Raw genomic sequence first — 25,456 nt, 5'->3', positions numbered from 1 at the left:
AAAAGAACAAAAAAACAAAAAAAAACAAAAAAACAGTTTACACTTGTATAGCTAGCTGAGAATTAATTGGATGTTGGTTTAATCCATTGTCGTGCATATTAATTAGTTGAAAATAATATTTTTTATTGTTACATATGTATATAACTTCGCGCAAAGTTCTTCAGAACACGTTTTCGAGAACTGTGCTTGTGCGCGTGCGCGCGCGCTTTGGCGCTTAGTTGTGACATGAATTTCTTTAATTTTATTCTTCACATGTCTATATATATAATATGTTTATTGTTATTTTTGTTGTTTTGAATAACACCAAATATATATTTATATACTTATGTAAGTAATTATTACTCGGCACTTTACCATGTTTATTGACTAACACATTCTTTTACACCGCAAAGAAATAATTTACAAAGTGTCGCATTCTTGTTAATTATTATTTCGGTTGGAGGAATCTTTTATTATTATAAACGGACTGCATTGACCTGTTTTCATATACAAWTACACCATACGTTACAATCTTTATTTCCACGTCTTTTTATGACTAGTTTTTATTATTCTGTATGTCCGCCCGTTTCTATTAATCGTCGGTCTTTGGTACACGTCTTGATCTCACCAGCAGCTACTCATTTGTCGGAACTACCGATATCGGGCCACTAAACAATTCAACTATCATACAATCCAATTTTTTGAAATTTAGTAGGATTTTTAAGAAACAACTTAAKACTATCTCTTATACTTTTTATAGGAAGCCCTTTGGTGTGATGAATAGTGGATTCCAAGTATTTTGTGATGGGCTTGTGATAGAGTTGGCTATTCACAGAGAAAATGCTAAACCGGCGCATGCTTTTCAAAAGCCTCTGTATACCATAGTGGCCGAAAGTATGTACAAACTATTTCTGGACCTATTCATCCATCTATTCTCAGAGCTATCTGTCCAAATATAAAGCATACAAAGCTCTATTTTAATCGTTCATAGCGGCCATGTAATTAACTTCRCCGGAATACTACAAGAGGCTCATATCTTTGCTGACTCGTCTGATTACGCATTGAAAGARAGATGTCAACATCATTGAAACTTGTTTATTTTTGAGCTATCGGTATAGATAGAGATAGTCTCCTCTTCTCTTAACTTAAACTTCTTCTCCAATCACGTCTAGAAGGTGACCTTGCTCGAAAGTGACTATTGAAATCTAAGCTTAGGAGGGTATAGTCTGATTTACTTAGGTTTAGCTGGTTCTACGTATATATTATTACCGGTACCTCATAATTGCGTTATTTTGATAACAGAACTTCCTGCTGCTTTCTAAAAAAAAGAAACACCTACGGACAGTTGTTGCTGGAGCCTCGGTTGGACTTGACTTAACAGCAGTGGTTAGTTTCTTGTTGTTTCTTGAGTCCTGGTAATAGGCCAAATATGCTGTATCTACTCGTTTTTCAATGTAGCCAATACTGTAATCTCCAGAGATGAAACTCTTTCACTTGAAAAATTATTTCCAAAAAAAGCTTTCAACAACTAAAAGGTAGTCCAAGCAGTGGCTTGTAAATTTATAAATGAACGTTTCAAGTTACAATGGTGTCCTTGAAATAATATAATTAACATTTTTATTGTGCCATCAGTGTTTGTTAAATAAGACAGTCAATTAATTGCCACTTAAGCAGACGAACAAATCAAATGCATAACAAATGTCGCAAACAAAGTGGTAACAAGCAATGTTTAGACTACAAAGGCGCAGGCGCTCCTTAAAAATACATACATACGTACATATGTATATATCTGCGAGTAGCAGATTTGCACCAATGCTAATCAACACCTCCCATTGTGCATAAAGCGTCATTTAAACGCATTAAAAACTGATTTGTAAAGCTATGCACGAGTCAAGTAGTAAGCAGTCGTTACAACTATTTGGCATAGACGTACCATAACGTATTGACGCGTTAAAAGTCGTTCATGCAACTGGACATTTATACGCTTTAATTTGCATAATTTTATTTACATTCAAAATTTATTGCATTTTTATGCGTGTATTAAAATTATTTATTGATTTTTGTACACAGTTTTCGACAACTTTGTAAGCAGACGCATTAATGTGCGGCAAACAAGCAACTGTACGGGAAACAAGATAGTATTGTTTTAAGAAAGGAAAAAAAAAAATAAATATTAAAAAGTGTATATTAAAACAACGAAAAAAAAACTTTTTTTAAATACAAAAAAAAATTTAAGAAAAACATAAAAAAAAATAAATAAAAAAATAATGAAACCTTCGCATATTTACGATTTTATTTATGCGTTGTTGTTTTCATTTAAAACAGTGTATGTTAATTTTATGTTGACTATTTTCTGCCATTTTGGAGAGACGAATGCAGTCGGGCCTAACTTTTTTTCATGGTTTTTTAATGCCATTTAGTTAGCATTTTTATTAGAGCTGTGCTTTTATTTATGAAATTTATGGAAAATTTATTCCAAAAGCTTGCGCTTTACTGTCAAAATGTAAGTTTTAATTTAGTTGATAAGACATATTGCCCACCAATACATTACATTTCTTATGCAAGCGTGTGGGCATTGAGATGAAATATGTTTTTGTTGTTGTTATAAGGGTTTTCGTAATGCTACCTGTTGTTATATTTGTACGTTAGCGGCATTATTAATAAGTTCAGCGCGACATAACGTCAAAGTAATAAAGGGGATACGACGTTCCCCGCTTGTCGTGTGTGTATGGACACGCCGCAAACACAGAAATCAACTTAAAAAGTTATTTAAAAATTGACATAAATCTGAACAGATTTATTGGCGCGTCGAACAAGCATGCGTACAGCTCACAAAAGTCAAAGAAAGAGTTTAAGGAAGTTTTTTTTAAAACGCAAGCAGACGAAGCAAGTGAACGCCATCCAGTTGCATTGCATGTGAAATTCGTATTTTTTTTTTATACACTCAACAGGGTTATTAAGTTTGTCGCGGTGTTTGTGAGAGACAGAAGGAAATGTCTGAGATTGTATAAAGTATATGTACTTATGTATATGTATATAATTAAGCAATAAGTTAAGTCGGTTTAGCCATGCCCGTTTGTCTCTCTGTCTGTATATACACGAAATAGTCCCTTAGTTCTCGAGATATCAATCTGAAATTTTGCACAAGTTCTTTTTTCCTCAAGCAGCTACTCATTTGTCGGAACCGCTGATATCGCATCACCATAGTACATAGCTGTCATACAAACTGTGGGATCGGATTCAAATCCCTGTATGGAAATTTTTTGTATTTTAGGAGATAACTTCACCAGATTTGGCATAGATTATTACCTGACACCGCTACAATCTCCCAAAAAATTTTGTCGGTTGGATTGCTTTAGCATATAGCTGCCATACAAACTGAACGATTGAAATCAAGTGCTAGCATGGAAGACTTTTGTATTTGACGAGCTATCTTTATGAAATTTGGTGTAGATTATATACTAAGATAGCTCCACAATATCTGCAGAAATTTTCTAGATCGGACTACTATGTCTTATAAACTGTATGATCTTGTATGGAAACTTCGTTGTTTGTGTGGGGTATTTTAGTTTCGGTGTAGTCGAAGTTAATGTTTTTTCTTGTCTTTATTTTATTTATTAACAGGGGTTTTATACATTTAATGAGCAGTATAGAAGACGTTGATTTCGCCGTTTGACATTTTGCTTTTCTTGTCATATGCATTACGCTTTATAAAATACGTTTGARTAACGTTGCCATATTTGGTTGCAATTTAATTAACAACTTGTAGCTTTGGTGCAACTAAAATGCGAACTCTTGTCATAAATGTTTATTAGATATTGAAAAAATATATACATACATATAAAAAATGAATTAAAAAGTATAATACAAATAATTTTTATTTTTTAATACTATTTTTTTACTCGTAATATACACTCTTATGTATTTTTTTTTTATTTTCATGCATTTTTAATTTTTGATTTTTCTTCAAGCACCACCAGACTTTTCAAACAACCATTTTTGGTCAGGTCCAGTTGTCAATTTAGCGCATAAATTTTGCACATATGCGCTATATATAAACCGATTTCTGCGCCATGCAGGCGTCGTCAAGGCAGCATTGTACCCACACAGCGCCAAAGCCGCGCGTAACTGAAAATGCACCGAAAATGCGCTCAGTGGCTCAGTGCAATAAGTGGCTGTCGGCGGTTTCGGTTGTTTGTCGGCATCACGTGATTCGCTTGCTCGGTGATTTCATTTGATAGGAATTGAGCTGCAGCGCACTCATGTATATATTTGTACACTCATTTTAATTGAAAATCAAAATCAAATGTGGGATTTTGCTTAGTCGTTTTGATAAATTAGTGAATGCCTTAATTGATGTGTGTCGTTCGAGCGAAATTTTCATTCATTGATGAATGGCACTGGCTACTAACTGAACGCTTATGCAWAGCAAATGCCAAATAAATTCATTCAAGTTTTGGTGCCTATAGAATACTGGTAGCTTTATTATGGTTCTTTGGCGTTCTGAAGGTTTTGTGTCAAGGTGAGATCACTACAGTGGCGGTCAAATGTTAATTGCTATTATTTGCTAAATATTAGTTGGTTATTTATTGGAATTGTGAGAAAATGACAAACTTTTTTAAAGGATCTCAAGGTTTTGGAGGTACTAATAACATTTTAATAAATTAATATTTTTTCATTTTTTCTAGTTCTAGATTGCGAATTTCAAAACAATATAAAATTAAACATTACATCTCTAACTACACTTCCATAACTAAATATTATTATTTTAAATACAGCTATAATCCATTATATCTCTAATTTTATAAAAAAAAAATACAACATTTTCATATATTATATTTCATGTTTTAAACAATATTCAAACCACCTTCTTCACAAATAATAAGCTTTCATATTTATAAACTAACTTGTTTGTGTTTCTAATCCTGTTTATTAAAACATTATCTCATCTGAAATCAGCAATTCTGATTTTTGTTGACAGTTTACAAATTTGTCGCCGAGTTATCTCTGCTGCATACTAATTATCTGGCAACTTTGCAAACAAAATTTTAAAAATGTATGCATAAATATATACTCCAGTAGTATTCAAGGCATATGTGGGTACGCCCAAGTGAGCGTGGCAAAGAGTTGTGTTCAAAATTATAATATATAAACAATTAAAGACTTTGCATATGAAAGGCGACGCACTTTACTTGAAATTGCTTTGTCGTTTCTTTAGCTTATTTTTGCAAATCTTCAAGGTTAGTATGTTTTTAGGCTGATAAATGCTAGCTAAGTTAATGCAAGTAAAAACTTTAAATACATATATACGTACAAACAAGTATGTGTCATTATATCTAAATAAAAGTTATTACCTTATTGCATACAAATGTTTTTTACCGACTCCTAACCGGTGCAATTAGCTATTAATAATAAAAAAAAGTTTGCTGAAATAAAAGCTTTCGAAAATAATTTGGAAAAGAATTATATGACATTAAATATACAATTCGTTGATGAAATTTGTAAGATGTTCTTCTATGTTTGGTTTTCAAGAGAGCTTTCTATTCGGGAAAAGCCCTAGCTACTTAACTGGGTCAGCAGGTCGAAGACTCAAATAAATACAATCAGCAAACACACTGCTTTAAAATATTGCAGTATTTGAATTAATTTTTCGTCATCCAAATTCTCATAGAGCCGTATCTTCCAAAATTCCAAATCAATAACAATAAAATACACACTTGCCTATTGATAACTTATAGTAAAAGCTTTGAGCTCTTTATACTTAAGAGCCTTATAAATTTATGAGAATTCGAACTCCCAAGCCACGCGCAAGCATATACACATACTTGTACCCAGTCTTTGTTTCGGAATTCGACTACGCGAAGCTGACATGGCGACAGTGCTTCCAAATGGGCGTCCATATTAATGATTTTAAAAATTTATTGCTTTTGAATCTTGGTTTAATTCTCTGTTCATAAAATGATTTCATAATTAAGTGGTTCAGTGAATTTATGGCTGGRGTTTACAGTGAGTTAAGGCTGTGTAAGTGTCAAAGTATGGATTTTTAAAATATTTTATAGCTTAACAATTTTATATGCAGCATGTGCAGCTTTGTTTTTATACGAACGCATCTGAATTAGTTTTCGGTGTTTCAAGTTTTTCTTAGAAAGCACGTATTAATTTGAATAGATTAAGAAGAATTGATAAAAATGCCATAAGGCTTCCGACAATAATAAGCGTATAGTTTAAACAGTTTTTTTTTATTGAAAGCGCACAGTAATCGGAGAAAACTAGAGCAATACGTCAGAGAGTTTGTTTATGGCATTCGAAGAGATGTATTCGTCAACATAATAGTCTCCTATATATTTCGATTTTATCATTTTCATATATAATGATAGATATATATTTTTTTATAATTATAGTTCTTTTTTTTTTGTTTAAAAAAAGCTCAATTTGCATACAGCATTTTTAACTTCTTAATGTATTCCTAGAATGAGATAGATCGGAACGAATCTATCAGTCATTGAGAATTTTGAAAACTGAAACTTTCAAATCTAATAGGTCTTCCATATACATAATAAACACCTAGAGATTTGCGACTGCAAGTGGACCTTAAGTGGTCCTTGGAACTAACGGCTCTTAACAAATTTGTCTCACCAGAATTGTAGATGCTCTGACTATACCTTGTCTTTATTGATCTTGACGTACTTCCTTTAATTTTGAGTTGCTATCAAACGACCGAACCAAAATCTTTAATTACTGCCATTATAACTTCTGGTAATATTGAGTATTCTTTATACCTTTTTTACTTTATAACTTTTATGAAGTTTATATCTCATTTTCCTGAATTGTAATTCATTTCTGTCTCTTCTGACTTTTATTGGACTTATTTATGACATTTTAGAAGATTTATTTAGTCACATATTATGCGAGCCACAAACACATTTGGTCTGAAAGTAGTGACATTTGCTGACTTACTAAATATAAATATATTTATGTACGTATATAAAAATAGATATTAACTACTGTGCGAAGAACTTCCGTTTCCTTTTTCTTCGACAAAGGAGTAAATACAAGATAAATAGTAGAAGAAAGGCAAAAACCAATACAAAGAAGAGTTGAAAAAGGTGTTAAGTAAGAAAACTTGTCAGCTTAAAAATAGCTGTTTCTAGAATGCGTGAAAATAAGTTTATGAAAATGTTCGTAATTTGTACAAGAATTGCAATATTAACACTACTTACTGAAATACAATGCAATAAGAGAGAAATGTGTAAGTATACACACATTTACGTCTAAGTGGAAGAGAAAGGATTGTGTCGAATGTGGCACTTACTGCAGTGCAATAAATATTTATTGAAGCAATAAAATGGTTTCGAATGCGCCAAACTCGGTTTGAAGGTGGTAGAAAGCAAGGCTTTGTGCCGCCAGCAKACATGTGGCAACGAAAAGGAAAAGGGTACTAAATTTCTTATTAACTCGAATTTCTACGATCATCGACGGTTAGCTGCGCTTCATAGCCGCTTTTTGGTACCTTTAACTAACCGCAGAGCTATTAGGCGCGTCATTTAGTTGCGCAGGAAATTAAAATTACAGTTTGGTAGCGGATTTGCCGACTGGAGACGTTCTCCGGTCGGTCATTATCATGCAAGTGTGAGAAAATAGTACGAAAAGCGCCGCAATTACGATTATTGCTCAGCCAAGCGAGGCAATAAAAGTGAAGCAGACAGACATCAATGTACATGGCCTGCTCGTATGTCTATGTATGCATGCCTACAGTTAGAGTACTTTAGGAGATAAATAAAAAGGTAGCAGACAACGCGGACGATTGTCTGTCGGGCAGCGACAGGTAGACTAGCCTAGACTAAGCAGTCAAAAGACGATGAAATGGTGAGTCTAGTCATATGTGCAGCAGAAAGTAACAGATCAACTGCTGCACAAGTGTTTCGATGCAAGTTTATTACCTTGACAGTAGTTTCTAAATTAGCATTTTTCGAACATTATTCTTAGTTTATTTTTACAATCGACATTCGTATATATACATATATTTACATAGCATATTCATTACCATCAGAAAACATAAAGCAATTTGACTTTCACAGGAAGAACGAAAGGAAAGTGTAGAAACGCTGAACACCGCACAGCCGGCTCTTTAGCTTGTGTTGTGCCTATAAGCCGCGTCTTTGTTTGTTAGACAGCTACTGTATTGTTTGGGTTTCTCTACGCACTTGTTCTCTATAGCTCCTGCAGTGACCTCAAGTGTGTTGCCAGCATTTTAATATTTGTCAATGTCAGCTGCAATCGTCGCGGCGTTCATTTTGTGTASGCTGGCGAGTCATTGTCACGGTCAATATCTAGCCTTATAATATCTTATAGCCGACTGGTGTGTTAGCCTCAATGCCATGGTGTCGTCTGGTCTGCGCTTAGACTTTGTATAACTTTGGTACTCGTGCATTTGTTTGTATGTTAGGCCATTTTGAGTGCTGCTTTGATATCTGACAGTTCATCGTCTTGATCTCGCGACAGGATCGCCACTCCTGCTGTGTGTGGGTGATGTGGCATGAATTCGATCATCAACGAAACCACAAAGGGCGAGTCAGCAGGCCATTAAATTTGAATGATATGCATTTGCGTTAGATGTGTGTATGTAGAAATATATAAATATATACATATGTCTGCAAGGCGAGACACATACCTCAATATTATTTATTTATATTGTAGCGCGTTGAAATTGAAATTTAAGAACTTTCAACTGCAGATTATTTGAGTGTATTGAACTTGCTTGAAAATTATGTATATAATATATACATCTATACGTATGATGATATATGTATGCATATGTGTAAATATGCATACACATATCGTTGTTCTATTTTAATGCTTTCCACCCTCGGTCAGGATGTACAAATGACCCTATCGATTCAACTTTCCGCACACGTGCCAACACATTGAAAATTTATCCACACAACGCACACAAGCATTGCTTTACTACTTACCTTTTATTCCACATAATTTACGAAACGAAATTATTTTACTTTATTGTTTCCGTAATTCCGATCACATATCGTATTAGTTATGTAAGTAAATTTATATATCATACTTTGCTTATTCGAAGTCCTTTCACAAAAATTGGCTAATATGTCTCCGTACAAGCACGCGAGCATGATTTTTGAATGCAAGGCTCATATATGTACAGACACCTACATACAAAGACATATGTATGCTATTCCATCCCTTTCAAGTCCGTGTGTGTATGACCTTTGTCAGCATGTACGTCCCTAATCCGGTTAGGCATCAGCAATCAGCAAACGTTGTTTATTCTGATTTCCTTTTTTTCTGGAGGCACGTCTATGCGCCTGCGCACTCTGTATGACACCAACATATATACACAAACATATGCATAAATATGTGTGTGGAATAAATATAAACGTGTGTAGACCGCTGCCTAAAAATGGGTACCTACTGTGTACATAGCACGGACAATCTGAATCTATCAACACTGCAATATACATTTAGGAGTAAACATCCGTGTCTGTATGTATGTTAATAATAAAGTAAATAGTGAAGAGTGGCTTAGGATAGATTCTAGTCAACAATTGATATTCTCTCCCCACGTTTATCTCTGTGTGTACGAACACATGCAGAGTTTATACGACTCGAAGATGCACACGTGTGAGTTTAATGGCCTTGCCTTTAGGTAAGATTACCAGATTCCTTGATAAAACTATTTACAAAAACCACAGACTGAAATACAAGATAGTAAATGATCGGGAATAACTTAACATACCAGCTATTATGTGATCGGGTATATCTTAAGACCTCCGGCATTACCACCTTCCATAACCAGAGGCTAATATACCCGCTATGTGATCATGAATATTTTAAGACGTCCGGCGTTACCAGATTCCCTGATAAAAGTGCTGTCATAAACAAAGACTAATATAGCAGTTATGTGATTGGATATATGTATTTTAAGACCTTCGGAATTACTAGATTCCCTGTTTTCAGGGGTGCTTCTATAACCAAACACTAATATATCATCTACGTGATCGAGAATATCTTAAGACCACTGCATTACCAGATTCCCTGATAAAAGTGCTTCCATAATCCAAGTCTAATATGATAATACTAGCTATGTGATCGAGAATGTGCCGCAAGTCTGGCAAAAAGTAGAAACGATAACTTTGATAGCTATAAGAAAATATCTTAATTCGGCTCGGTTCCTTTGGGCCTGACTCTCCGAGGCCTTGATGGCACTAAATTTTATGAAAGCGCTCTGTTTTTATATCATTATGCAAGTATTACTTAAGCTGACAGTTTGAAACTCGCTCAGAACTCCATAACTCTATTTTATATGTCCTTCTGAACTCCACTCAATAACTTTAATGGTAAGGCAATATCTAAACTGCACTTAGCAGCCGTTTGGGCTCAAGCCGGACTCGGCGAAAATATATAATGAGTGAGAATTCGAGAATTTGAAATGTGATACTCGAAATGCATTGAAAGTGGAAGAAATGCAACAGAAACGTAAACAAAACCATCCGTTGCATTGCCTCTACACAATATAAACATCTCCCCCGTTTCAAAAGCCGGTTAGGCTGCTCTCTCAGGCGGGTGTATACATATGAATGCTTGGCTGTCGGCTTGACAAGTCGTCTACCCGTTTGTTTGCGGATGTACTTGAAAACACATCATTTGCATTGCCCTGTAGGAAATTATTTGGCCAAATAGTTGGTGTTTTCAATATGAAAGTGGAGTATCGAACAGACAATTGTCATAAGTTATATATATGGACGTAATAAAAAAATAGGCATAGCGTGATTTAGCATCATAAAAGAGTCATGAATTTATTAAATGCAAATACTAAAATACATAGTTTGAAGTAAACATTTTTCTTCCCACCAAAATTTTCGTTTTCATATAAAGTTCATTTGTCGTACTATATTGTTTGAGCAAAAAACCGGATCGGCCTACATTCCTAGCGGGAAACAGAAAACAATGCATACAGTCATAAAACATTTACTCTCGCACACATACAACTCGCTGGCATCGCCGAACTGTTGGTTGGTTGTTGAGTTGTTCGTTTTGGTTAGAGTTGTCAGTTTTGTTCCATCAGCGGTCGGCGGTGAAATAATGCGCGCGCATGTATCGATACGAGGCAAGTGAACGTGTGAGCACAGCGTTTAGAAGTGTATTGCGCGAAAAGCTAGTTTTCTATGAAGTTGAGCTTTGTTTAATTTGCWATGCATTTTTATTGTCATTAGTGCGTATATTTGCCAGAAATTGAATGTACAGAAGTGTTCAGAAAAATTATAAGAAATATTTATACCAAAAAGTGAAAAGTGATSGCAGCAAAAATACAATTTGAAATGAATTAAAGTGAAGAAAACAGTGAAGTAAGAAATATTTAAAAGAGTGGAATATAATATCTAAGTAGAGTTTCAACAAATCCTTCATGATATTATGTTTAATAACATCAATTAATTGATAAATACTAAAGTGTCTAGCTAACCAAGCAGTAATAGTAATAAACCTTTTTGTGTGAAGAAATTTATTGCGAAAAAGCTGAATGCGCTAAGACGGAAAAATATAAGTAAGTAGTGATATTAAATTTTATTTTAATTTAATAAAGTTTTAGTGAATCAAATATTCAATTTATTTTTTATTTTTAACAAAATTTTGGTGAATTCAAATGTCTATTGCAGATCAAATAAATATCTATRTCTATTGCAGACATTTGAATATTTCGAAGTGACGAAGTTGAATTATTTTTTTTTTTTACCGAAAATACCATTTTTTGCTTGAATAAAAAAGGATAAAAGTATGTGTACTAAGTTTCGAGATCTTCCAATTCAACTCTTATTGTCTGATAGAAAACAGAGGTGTCATTGACTAGCTCCCATATCTTCAGATTTGACTCGCCTTAAGATATTTTTGTAGCGTAGTTTGAAAAGAAAAGTGTAGTGATAGCAATTCTAACCTCGTATTCTATGTAAATCTTCCTATCGAAAGCATTCTTATTCGACCTGCAAAATTATTTTGCTATTACCTATAAAATACAGCAATAAATAATAAAAAAATGGAAAAAAACAAATGTCAAAATATATAAAAACGTCGGTTGGTTTTGTTAAGATATTCAATATTTACATGCCGGCATAAAATATATATAAATATATATTAGGGTGTGTAAACAAATTTTTTGTTCGTTTGATACTCTGAAAAATAGGGTCTTACTCACCTCTAAAAAACTCTCAAAGTATGTGCTCTTAATTGCAACGAAAAGGTCTCCCGCCTTACTGGTTTTTGTTTCTTTCTTATTTTCAGCTAGACAAATTCATATCTCGTATGTTAATCTTTTTTTATTCAATTTATTTATTTGTAACTAATTTATTAATGTCAACTTAAAATATATTTATTATTTAAGTTTTTTATTTGCATTTTTAGCAAAATTTAAATTGTTTTAAATTATAATTTTACATAATTAATTTATAATTTCTTATCTTTTCTACTTTGCAGCATGCAAATCCTGAAATTCCATAAGATGTTAACGCATTTATTAACATTGCTGTTGCTGACAGCTCTGCTCTGTCTGCAACAGTGCATCAACGCTTACCGCCATAAGGCGGCCAACTACGAACTTTTGGACAATGACTCCCGTTTTATATCATATCAAGGTAAATATAATTGTTTACATAACACTTTATAACACGCATATCACATATGTCGGCAAGCAGTTGAAATTTTAGTTGGCAAGAAAGTAGTAAAAAATTTAATGGAAAATTAGCAGCGAAGTAAGCAATAAATGCAAAAATGCGGAATGTAACTACGAAGCCACAACCACTTTCATTTATTGTTTCTTTCATTATACAGGTATTTTCTCAATTTCCGCATGCTTTTTTAAATATTTGCAAAGCACTTTCGTTTTCTTGGTATTTTCTTAAATATAAAAATTATCTTTTTGCAGTTTGTTTATGCAAGTAAGTGCATGCAAATATTTTTTCAGTGGATTCGCAAAATATTTATTTGAATTTCGCGGTAAGAAATGCGCATTCAGACTAATTAAATATATTAATGCTAATCAAAATGCCCCAAAAATTCAGATAAGTGCATTTTTTTAAAATTGTTTTATTATTTCTTAAAGTATATATGCATATACATATATTTTGATATAAATCACTTTTACCTTCAAGTGCAAAATAATTAATTGATGCGCGAACTGCATTTTAGTTTACTTCAAAAAATCGCTGCTAATTATATTAGCCACCAGTTAGATCAGTTATATAAAAAATAAGTGTACACAAGCTCGCTAGTTTCTAACTTATATTTTATTATTGCTTCTTCTGCACTTTTTAGTTTAACAAATAATTGTTTTCTTGCTAATTGCTCGTTAATAATTCCTACAATAATTTCTTTTAGATTTAATGTCGACTTCGAAACGTTTCAACGATCCAAATACGACTTATTATTCGCAAATGTTATTTGATGTGGCGCGAAATCAAGTTATCGTCGGTGCACGGTAAGTTTCAGCAAAGTGTACATATAATATATATCATATGAGAAATATGAGTTATATGAATATGAGCATAAGCGCATAATTTCATAAACAAGCATAGTGTCACAATTAGTACTGACTTTTATATGAACTCATGGAAGCATACAGTCTTTAACATTTTTATTAACTGTATCAAATTTAAAAATTGCTTTTATAAAGCCGATATCAAGCAAAAATTGGCTTTACATACCCATAAACTGAAGCGATTTTTTGCAAAAATTTTACAGTTTGATTCTATTTAGGGTTTACGAAGAGTTAAAACTGTGCTTTTCATTATTAAAAGATACTTTATTCAATCAAATAAAAGCCGAAACATGGTTCGATTATATGCTCCATACTGTTGTTGCAAGCAATCTAGAATCCTGTGTTGTGATCGTAGGTAGTCTTTGAAGTATATGTGGTCTGAGCTTGGTGTTTCATCTATTGTATAACTTCTTACGTTATAGAGGAGAATTCTTAGAAGGGAGGTTTAGGCGAAGCTATGATTGAACTTTGAAAGATTAAAGTTTAAAAATTTGTTAATCAAAGCCCTTACTTCTAAGAACTATATACGGTATGAAATATTGCTTTTAAATCTCGGGCATCTGTGAAAAAAATTCAGTTTCGAGATTCAATATATTCACTATACATTTGTAGTATAGTTAATTCTAATAAGCTTGACCTCAATCTGAAGTTTATCAGCAGTAAATTTTCTTATGCGGACACTTCAAATATTTACATAACATGTACGCATGTATGYACGTATGTCTGTATGTTAATAAATTATCTTAGCCCAATTTCCTACATAAATTATCAAATTGTAGCTGTCATATATTGAGAAAAAATTACACAGAAGCGACTTTACACTTATCAACAAACCAAGTGTTAATCTTTCCACCAAATTAATTTTGAAAAAATATTGATACGGGCGCAGCAAATAATAATTTTTACTTCATTTTCAGTTTCTTGGTAAATAAAAATGAGAAAATGTAGTATATTTTTTAAAGCAAACTATATAAATACAGATGTGGGTACTTTTTATGTACCTTCCTGTATGCTTATACTCGTTATATGCTTGCTTAAGGCATGTGTATGTACATAAGTATATAAAGTATATACTTTTCATGCAGCATATCGCTTATTACAACACAATAAGGGTATTGGAAACACCATAAGCCGGTTGATTAAACTGAAGCATATAAGAAAGGCAAATAAACCATATCTTAAGTAGGGTCCCCGGCAGATATGAAGTGTAAATAAATAAACCGCTTCAAGATAGTGAGCTTATAAGAAATTATAAAGCCATATATAAACGTAATATATTATGATCGCTACGAGTTATCGCGGTAATCGAAAGGCAAATTCTAAAGATTAGTTCAGCAGTGTTGGCAGGTAGCTTGGTGAAAGGTTGTTTTATGGGGCTATTCAGGTCTAGATCTAATTTTTTTCTCTTAATTCGATAGTTTAGTTATACCAAAATATAGGAAAAGGTTTTTCACAATTAAAATCATTTTCGTTATAGCCGTTTTAGCGGACCGGTTTAAGCTGTGGGCGAAACTTAATTATAAAAAATTTGTAGATTTTTTCATACTGTAAAATCGAATCTCCCCTAAAATCAAGTAGTGTGTGGGGAAAAATCAAGGGACTATATAGTTTATGTATACTATATAGCATACGTGAACTTGCTTGAAACAGCCGAGTATGCTCGCATTTACGTCTCTAAAAAATGGGGATACAAAAAAATGATATTACATCTGCGTGATCTGTCGCTAAAACAGTCTTCTGCACTATGTAGGGTAGGAAAAATGCTTTGAAAATTGCTGTGTAATTATGTCTTAGACAATTTTAGAAGATAGCAAACCATCAAACGGTAAAACATGTGTAAATTCTTGCCTAAAATTGAAATATACCTAATTAGTTTTATTTATATTATTATTCTAAGTATTATGCTTCTAAAATATATTTCTTTGACTCTTTGTTAATCTTAAAATCATTCAATTGTAAAATCCATGCTTGTAACAGTTTTTCGTAACTTTAACTTGCCGTAACATTCATCTCAGCTGATTTTATGCCCCTATTGTAGGCTATAAGCCTTAAAAAACCTTTTTAATGTAACCAGCAATATAGATATGCACATATGTATGGATGACTGCCATACCATACCATCGATCATTGCTTAAGATTTATGTCTTTCAGTTTTTCAAAGTATACTAAATATTTTTTTATTGTATATTGCAACTTTACATTGTGTAAAATGATAAGTAAATCTATGGCGTTTGTATTGTACTTTGGACTATGAGGAAAGACTAACTTTAAGTGGCCCAGTGCAATCAAATCATCCAGACAAATAAACAGAAAAGTCTTTTGCCAGACAGACAAGTGTTTCGATTGTTACGAAGGCACAACAAAAGCGCGCGCAAAGTTCTAAAAAACGAAAACACAACAAAAAAATACAAATGTTTATTTGAAGACAACAAACGCGCACAATAATACAACAGTATCAGCGCAGATAGTAATAGAATTAAATTTAAAAAAAAGTACGAAGAGAACAATTTTAACTAATACTTCCCTAATACTAGCGCTAGCGATAAGTAAACTCTTGCATACTTACTATACAAATACATATGAATATATAACATTTATAGGTAAATAAGGCTAAGTTCTATATATACATACATATATACTCAAATATTTACATTAACATGCTACCACTGCTTGAACTTTCTTGTTGGTATGTGTACTACGTTTTATTTAGTATACCTTTAGGTACATATGTATATGTATGCATGTATATATTTGTATTCTTACTACAGCCTTACTACACTGTCTCAATTTGTCGAGTACCTTTACGGGCATCTAACCATTTCAACACTTCTTCACTTCGTATCTGTTTAACTAAGCACGCTTTAGCGTCAACAATCAGTCTTAAAAAAACGTACGCTGCTTGGCAGTTGACAYATTCTTTATCTTAACTTGATTTGCTGTAGTAAAATTACTTGCTTATATGCTCAATAGTACATATCATGCATATATGTACATATGTACATATAGTACGTATGTTTGTTATATGATTTAGTGTTGCGTGCATATAAAAATTTATCAGCTATTACTCTTAGTGACTTCTACTTTTGATATGCTTTACTGTTTATAATCTTTTTGGCGACCTCAACCCATATATCAGTGCTTTCTGTACTCAGAAACTTCTTATTACAAATTATATTTTATTCGTATATTTTTTGCTGTTGTAAAAATATTTCAGTACTTTTTATTGACAGATAATTAGGTTCTTTTGCTCAATTGTTTGATAATGGTAATCATAACCCAATACTATAACAGCGCTGTACTCAAGTCAATTGACTTCATTTTGAATTTTATTAGAATTTCAAAACATGTACAGCAAAGGTATAAAAAAATGTTGGTCTCGGCTGCATTGAAACTATAATAACCTTCACAAAAAAGTTTCTAAACAAGTATCTGATTTTGAACGTTCAGTTTGTATGGCAGTTATATGCTATAATTGCTCGAACTGAACAATTTCTTCAGCGATTGTACCGTGGCTTCGGAAAATAGTCCATTAAAATGCCATTTGATTCCGATCCGATTATTATTATTATTGTCTTTGAAAATAATTCATACCAAATTTCTTGAAGATATCTCGCCAAATGGCAAAGCTTTCCATACAAGCGCTTGATTCTGGTTATTCACTTTGTATGGCAGCTATGTGCTATAGTGTCCGATCTTGGCAATTTTCAGAAAAAGCAAAGGCAACGGTTGAGTAAAGTTCAGAAAACAATTTCTGTATATAGGCTGGAAGCATTTTCATAAACACAATCTAGACAGCTCCACATTTAAATTTAAATGCTTAACTGTTTGGCTTCCCTATTTCCCATATGTTAAATCCGCCTAAATGTATACTTTTCTCAATACCGTGCGCTTACAATTCAGAGCGAATTCCTTTTATTTTAAGCAATTTTTTCCGTAAGTTTAAAAGTATCAAATATTATTACATTGTCACCCCAACTAACGCCATTAAATAATTTTCACTTTCTGGAGTGTGCATAAAGACTGCTAAAAGGGAATTAAGTGACCACTTTCTTGGCACTTATTTACAACCTGCATGCCTTTTATTTTCRCATACCTTACTTGCAAACTGTTTGTACTTCGCAGGGAATTTATAACTCAAATATATCACATTACCAATAACAAGTTCTCTGCTTAATCTYGCCGGCAGCTCACTGCGCTTGACTGACAGACAGATAGTGCATCATATTGTTTGGTCGAAAGTTAATTACTCARCCGCTATGTGTCACTTTCTTTGTGCAACAGTAAAAACAAAACTTACTTATGCTGATATTTAAATACAGCTCAAGCATTTTCATGTACTTAAGTACATTCGCCCTGCACTTTGCACTTTGCACCGCAGCAATAAGGAAATTCGATCCTTTGCCAGGCACTTTAGGCGCTTGCTAATGATGCACCCTCGCTGCGGCTTATCGAATTTAACGAAGACCTTTAATACAAATTTGTGTAAATTGAACGCTACACATTCAGCACGTACTCGTATGACCTGAGACCTCGCCAGTACTGAAAGCAATCCAAGTGCATTCACTGCGGTCAAACCCATCTATTATAACCTAATTCGTTTGGTTTCTTCGTTTAGCGTATGGTTTTACATACTTTTATTTTTGTTTATTTATTGAATTTCTGTAATTCGAGCGTTTGTTGTAAGTGTTCCCTAATGTTACGTTAAAAATTTTTGAATTATTTTCGGTATGTTTTTGACAGTTGTGCGACACTTTAGCAGCATTAGACGCTCAAAAATTGTCATAAATACCAAAAAAACATTTTCCACGGCTAATTAAGTGTCAAGGAAATTTCAAGAGCTACAGAAKGTTGGTAGGTAATGGATTTTCCAAGAAATTACGAAAACATTTTTTTTKAAATTTATTGCTGAGTTTAGTTATATTTTAAACAGGGTATATTAAATTTGCACCGAAATTTGTAATATCAAAAGGCTARCGCCGGAACCCCTATCCAAAAGTCGCGTAATATAAACCTTGCTTACGTTTTCGGAAAATTCAATATTCTACATAAAATATATGACAATTTATGGAAGTAATAATAAAAATAAGCTCTCTCAATAATCACCTGAATTTATATGTWTAACTCAATTTACACTTGAAAATGTGCAAAGATCCGACTGATAATTTTTATCACAAGTGCTGAAGGACGGCCTAGCGTCACCGCAGCCGCGCTAACGTGACAAATGCCACATAACATGCTGACTATTGCACTTTGCCAAACAGCTGCCATAATAAAATTCTCAGCGTACTCTTTTGGTGAAGTGCTAATGTTTACATTCTATACAAGTGTACGCGCAAATATATATTTATATACTACTTACATATTTACATAACAATATAAGTTCATGCAAATATGTTTTGTACAAACAATTCAATACCCGGGCTGAGTAGACTGTGTGGCAGCAAAAAATCCGCTGACTCCACCAACTCCAGCCAAGTGCTGATTGCGCAAAGTCGTGAGCGCTGCTCTTCGTTTACATACGGGCATGTCGCTATCACATGCCGACTTTCGTACTCTATCTATATAAGTGACTTGTACATATATGCATATGAAAACACAGTATTTTTTGTTGCTAGCGCGAATATTCCATGTTTAAGCTTTTATAGAAATGCAGTCATCGCTGTTTGTACTTCATTGCTGTTTTGCTTAATGAGTTTTATTTCCCGCTTTCGCGTATATATGCAAAACTAGCATGATAAGTCACAACACATGTCAGCGAACTGCGTTCAGGAGCTGCTCAAGTGGCATAAGAAGAATGCTATTGTTTTTTATTTCAATAAACGAACTTTGAAATCATGATTGTATATAATTTTTTTGTTTTTGGATCGAGAAAATAATTAGTGTCTTAACAAATTGCGTAAGCTGTTTTGAAGTTTCACTAAAACAGGYGTACTGTACTCATAAAATGGCGAAAGCTCATTATTATGATAGCATCAAAAGCCTTATTAAACTGTGAAAGCAGACTTGAAAGCTTGACTAAGCTGTGAAAGCTAACTTTCAAAAAATTTACAAAAGAGCTTAATCAATGCAAAAATAACTCATTTAATCGTTAAAAACACTTCATATTTTCATAAAGCTTAATTAACCAAATTCTGTTTTTGGCTACATATTTGTTACAGCAGTGCCAAAAATTACAGCAGTGCCAAAAATTAAGTAAGATTTCCTCAAAGTCGCAAACTAAGCTTAAAAAGTACCGGACGAAAAAAGCTTCAATAAACTGTGAAAGCTCACTCCTATATATATTTATAACTTGTGAAAGCTATATACAAAAGCTGAGCTTACTAGTTAAAAACTCATAGACGTTAATGCTAGTTTGAAGAGCATTCAATTCTTTGCTTATTCTGCAAATAAGTTTGTAAATTTTTTGTGCGGTATGTTCAACTATTACGTATTTTGTGTACACAGTTATGTATCGCTGAATACGTAATGAGTTATCACGTGGTTGCCTATGCAAATAACTGTATTTGCTAAYGAATTTATGCGTGTCGATAAACATATAAACGCACAAGTTATAACACAATCATAATAATTAAATATATTTTGTACGTAAAATCCTATGATTTATTGACTCCGATGCTTTCCACGTTATGCCTCTATGATAATTTCTTAAACAAACAAGTGTGTATGTAAACAAATATACATAGGTGTAATCAAATAAGGAAATATCGCATTACATTAATAGTKGAATTATTTGTTTAGTAAGCAAAAATAGGGTGTACGAATATGCAAAGATGACGATTTGGCGGCCTTGGTGGAGCATTTTAGAGTCCATTCGGAGGGTTAGGGTTCCAAATTATTAAACGTAGCATAATGTTTTTTGCTTTTCGTGTAAATTTTTGCCATAAATTCGCTCGTAATCAAATTCATAACCCGTTCTTGGAGTGCTTACATTTATAATGCTCTCATTTGTTGTGCAGCTTGAAGAGAAATAGAGATGTAAGAAAGACCTTGATTCAACATGGAGAAAAAAGTTTCAAAACAGAGTTGGTTTAGTCTATAGCAATTTTCGCTAAATTTCGCACACCTTTTACAGTTGTTTTTTTGCATACATATATAGATACACACATACATGTTTAAAAAAAGAAAACATTTAAAAATATCAACATAACTTTTCGCTGTTATACTTTGAATAATTTTTAATAAGTTTGTCAAGAAGTTTATAACACCCAGAACGTAACGTCGGAGGCCTAATAAACTTTTATTAATAATAAGCGTAGCGAACTGAGTCAATTTAGCCATGCTTGTCTATCTGTCTGTATATACGCGAATTAGTCCCTAACTTTTCGAGAAATCGATCTGAAATTTTGTGCAAGTACTTTTCTTATAACAAAACTGCTTCTATTTTGGAATCACCAGTATCTGATCACTATAGCATATAGCTGTCATACAAACTGACCGATCGAAATTAAGTCCTACTAGTATGGAAAACTTTTTAATTTGGTAAGCTATCTTCACCAAATTTGACATAGTTTATATTCCAAGACAATGCTATAAACTCTGAAGATATTGTTCAGATCGGCTCTCTATAGAATATAGATGCTATACAAACTGAACGCACAAAATAAAGATAAACGTCTTTTTATACCTTTTTGTGCTATAAGTATTGTATTTGTGTAGGGTATTATTATATATATTTAGCTTCGGTTAATGTGTTTTCTTGTTTTCGTAAGTTTTTCTGCAAAACTTGCTAACGCTGCTTATACACCTGTTGAGTTAGTTTCATTGTTGACATATGTCAAGCAACTAATAACTTTGTGCATTCGCACTCGTTGCTGCTATCAAGCAGTGTGATAAAATTTTGCCAACAACAGCAATAAAATTATTATTCAAACTGCATATGAACACCTTAATTTGTGCTTATACGAGTTTTTTTAAATGCGTACATAAATACTTACTTACTTACACACGTTAATATTGACATTTCTGTTTGTGTTTGCATTAAAAATGAATTTTGAGTATACTTGCACAAGTGCCATTTTAAAATTGTTGTTGTTGTTTTGCTGCTTCTGATTATTTGACAATGGCGTTGACTGTGTGCTTCAATGCGCGTAGCGTTTGGAACCAACCCAAATACAAGTAAACAAATAAATTGAAAGAATATCAGGTGATTTCATACAAACCTATATAAATAGTTGCTTGAGTGTGGTGTATGCTACGTCAATTTCTTGTACATTCAAATTTAATCAACAGGTTTTGAAGAGAGGCAAGGTCGTTGATAAGCGTGCTAGAGACAGTTGGTTTACAACAGCGTGATACGTTTAGAATAAAATGCGTGGTAAACGCACTTGTCGAAAAAGTTATGAAATTAACAGTGATATTGAAAATAAATTACATATCTATTTGTATCTCCCCTTTGCGGTATAATTTGCAATTTATTTGGTTATTTAGACATATTGTTAATCACTTTAATGTTGCTTAGTACTTTCTGCATGAGTCCATCCACCCCTGATAACCGAAGGGATTGAATAATTGTATTAATTTGAGCTCGAAAATCGTTGTGTCAGCATTAGAGAGAAAGCTAATCACTTTTTATAAGTACAAAATCTCTCGATAAGATCTTCCTGAATGAGGTATAGCCAATTTTTAGTGAAAATGGCTAAATTTTTTTTAAATTATTGCTGAGGAGCGGACGTGAAAGAGGTTCCAACCAAAAAAAAATTACCTGGGGCCATCGCTTATTTATGTTTATATCTACTTGAACATCCTAAGTTTCTGTTTGTTTCCGATTAACAAGTATTGACTTGAAAAAAAGCAATTTAGAAAAAAAGGTTTTTAGAGACATTTTAAGTCATCCAATTTGAGATCTATAAAAATATATATAGAAATTTGACGCCAAAATTTCATTTCGAAAGCAGAAAAGCTCATTTCGAAAAAAAGTTCATGTTGAAAGCAAAACGCTCATCCTGAAAGCAGAAAAGCTTATTTCGAAAACAAAAGGGTTTATTTCGCAAGAAAATGAAGAAAGTCAAAACTACTTCGGCTATCTACAATTACGGGTCAAAATTTTAAATTTTTTCAAGCTGTTATAACTGCTGTATTTTCATATTTGCATACACTTCACTCACTTGCTTCGCGCATCGCTCAATTCCGTCGCCAAGCGTTTCGCTTTTTATTGCAACACATTTTCTAACACCTCTACAGCGGCCTTGCCACTGCTTCATTTTATTGCTATTGCTTTTCAATTTCAACATTGAAGCAATCGTGCAWCTATTTGCGGCTGCTTGGCATTGGCAAACGCAACAACTGAAATATTTGTACAGTAGAAAGGGCACAAAACCGAGATTTTTCAACAACAACAAACAAATTGTACGTTTTTCGACGTTTAACGACACTTGACTGCTTTCTACTTGACCACAAACGCTGCACAGCTAAACCGCAAGCGTCTACTGTGAAATCACACAAGTTTATTGCTAGATCGGTAGACAACATAGACACTATTTCTATTATATACTTTTTATACTTGATTTAGATATGTATATTAAAAGTAGCGAGCTGCGCTATCAGTGGGTTGCAACGCCTCTGTTTGTTTACCACAAGCACCAAAATATAATAAAAAAAARTTTAAATTGGAGGCAAACGTCGCGTCAAGTCTTACGAACGCAATAGTTACCACACTTTCTGTTGTTTATGTTGTTGTTATTTATGTTAAATTACTATTTGGTGCACAACACTCATATATACATATGTATATACAATACTAGCAGCGTGTTGGTGTAATGTACCTGTTTGCCTTGCAGTTGAATGACCGTCTTATGCCACAGCCAACCAAACACACATATATGGATATATACAGATGGACAAATGAGTGAGGTGTAAGCAACAAGTTGAGTGCATCTTTCACTGGCATTCAACCCATTAGGGGATACGACTTTGCTATAAAACTATACATAGTTAGTTCTACAATTGTTTAACTCACATTATATCCACCTATGAAATGCACTTGTCATACTCGCAACAAACAACGATCCTTCTTCTAACGATTTCTGGTTTTTCTTTTTTACTTTTTTTACCATAAATAAATTTTGCTCAGCTGCGCACGCGCCTGCTCTCCTTCTTTCACCTGCTGCATTCACTCGCTCACTGTCAGTCATATAAATTTCACATTTCTATTGCTGCAMAATGAGTTTGCGTTGTGTGTGCACGTCGTGTGTTGCTTTCAAATGCCAATCTGCTGCTCACTTCACCTTCAACATTAGCCGGACTTGGCAGTTACTTTAAGTAGCAGCCGCAGCAAAACAGTTATAGTCGCCACATAGTAGTTGGTATGCAGTGGCTGCAAGCATCCAATTCCGGATATGGAATTATAAATTTTGCACTKGAAATTTGCTCTAAATTGTTAACGATGGCGCACGATCGTTAAAAGGAATGCTGGCAATTACTTTCTGTATTGCAATTGAAGTAGTGCAAATGTGGTATGTGTTTGCGATTTAATTTGGATCGGTAGTAATAAACAGATCAGTAAAATAATGTTTTCACAAGATTTACTGTTTTTTAATTATAACCACATTCCTCTTCAAGGGGTACGACTCATCTTCCAGATCTCAGATACCACAGTGAATCTTTGCGATAATATGCCTAAGTCGACAGGACAGTGTTCCTAAATTTTCTATAATGCTCTCTWACCGGACCTGCTTAGTCCAAGTAAAAAATTATATTTATTTGATCAGAGAAGAAGGAAGAACCCTCCGTTCAGAGATAAAGCGAGCTGGTTTCCTTGATGCCAAAGTGAGACCAAGGACTTCTTCCCTGTCTGCTGTTATAGAGTTCTTTTCTTCAAGTAACTTTATCAATATTATTGACAAATTTTTTTCTGTGGTTTTCTATAATATTATTAAAAATTGGCATAAAAATCTTTGATCTGACCGAGTAATCGCTTTAAACTAAAATAATTTTATAAATGTCCTGATCTTATAGCCTCCGGAAACACAATAGTGAATGGGCAAGGTTTTATACAGAATTTTTTTTATTTCTATTTTTCACACAATATAATTTTTACACACGCCTCGAATATTGCAAAATATTAAAGAAATAATATTACTCTGTGTTATTAGATTTTTAGAAAGTCGAGCTTATAGTTCGGTCAAGGATTTTTTAAATGTCTGTAAAAACTTGCAATGCACATAATCGTAACTTCAAATTAGCAAATAAAAACGTAACACAATTCTATAGTACGGATACAATATAGTACAACTTCACACCTCTGAACTGTGTCAATATCAACAGTGAGTACTTTCGTACTAACCAATAGCTCTGCACCTTCATTTTGGTTGTTTTTGTTTTAAAAATTTTAAATGCCATTTGCTACATCTGCTATCAATAAAACGCATAATATAGGTCATGAGACATACACACGTACTCGTATTAATTTCTGTGTGTGCTACCGTTGTCGTTCATTTGTCATTGCGCCACATGCTTGCTGCGTGTAATTATCATAGCAAAACACCGCGATAGCAGTGCAATGCCATGCAATACGAAAAAATAATAATAAGGTGCATGTTAAAATTTTTTTTGTCGAAATTTCTTTAAATATTTCATTGCATTTATCAGTCAAAAAAGACAAGTGCGGTAATAACAATAAAAAATCATTATAAACTTATTAAACTGTAATGAGTTAACAATTTCCGTCACAACAACAACAATAAAATGCATATACAGGAGGAAAAAAACAAAAATATAAATAAAATACGTTGCTCGACTAGCGCATAACACGAAAACAAAACGGAAAATWAATTCTTTTAAAGCGCGCTGTGGCCGCTATGCCCAAGCAACTACACTCCGCTCTTTGAAATGCCGCCAACTCAACGCTAAGCTGCAGTGCGATTTCGTTGTTATTATTTTTGTAGCCACAGTAGATTTATATATACATAACACTGCAATATTTGCTTT

The 25,456-nt window shown here is 33.3% G+C and overlaps 1 protein-coding gene across 3 annotated transcripts in view; it reads left to right on the top strand.

The window, feature by feature from the left end:
• Window positions 1–25,456, top strand: part of LOC108969751 (semaphorin-5B) — a 98,531-nt gene that overhangs the window by 61,302 nt on the left and 11,773 nt on the right. For 2 of the 3 annotated variants that reach the window (XM_018934665.1, XM_018934663.1), the window contains exons 1-3: window positions 11,075–11,548; window positions 12,472–12,629; window positions 13,372–13,471. In XM_018934665.1, the coding sequence (XP_018790210.1) occupies window positions 12,473–12,629; window positions 13,372–13,471 (257 nt within the window). In that variant the 5' untranslated portion in view covers window positions 11,075–11,548; window position 12,472. Of the gene's footprint in view, window positions 1–11,074; window positions 11,549–12,471; window positions 12,630–13,371; window positions 13,472–25,456 lie in introns of those variants that run through there. The other variant, XM_018934664.1, reaches the window with a different exon arrangement.

The sequence above is a fragment of the Bactrocera latifrons genome, unplaced genomic scaffold (genome assembly GCF_001853355.1).
Source record: "Bactrocera latifrons isolate USDA-ARS-PBARC rearing strain unplaced genomic scaffold, ASM185335v1 scaffold_264, whole genome shotgun sequence".
Classification (NCBI taxonomy): Eukaryota; Metazoa; Arthropoda; class Insecta; order Diptera; family Tephritidae; genus Bactrocera; species Bactrocera latifrons.
The sequence above is the reverse complement of the archived record's forward strand: the minus strand, read 5'-3'. Positions and strand labels throughout refer to the sequence as shown.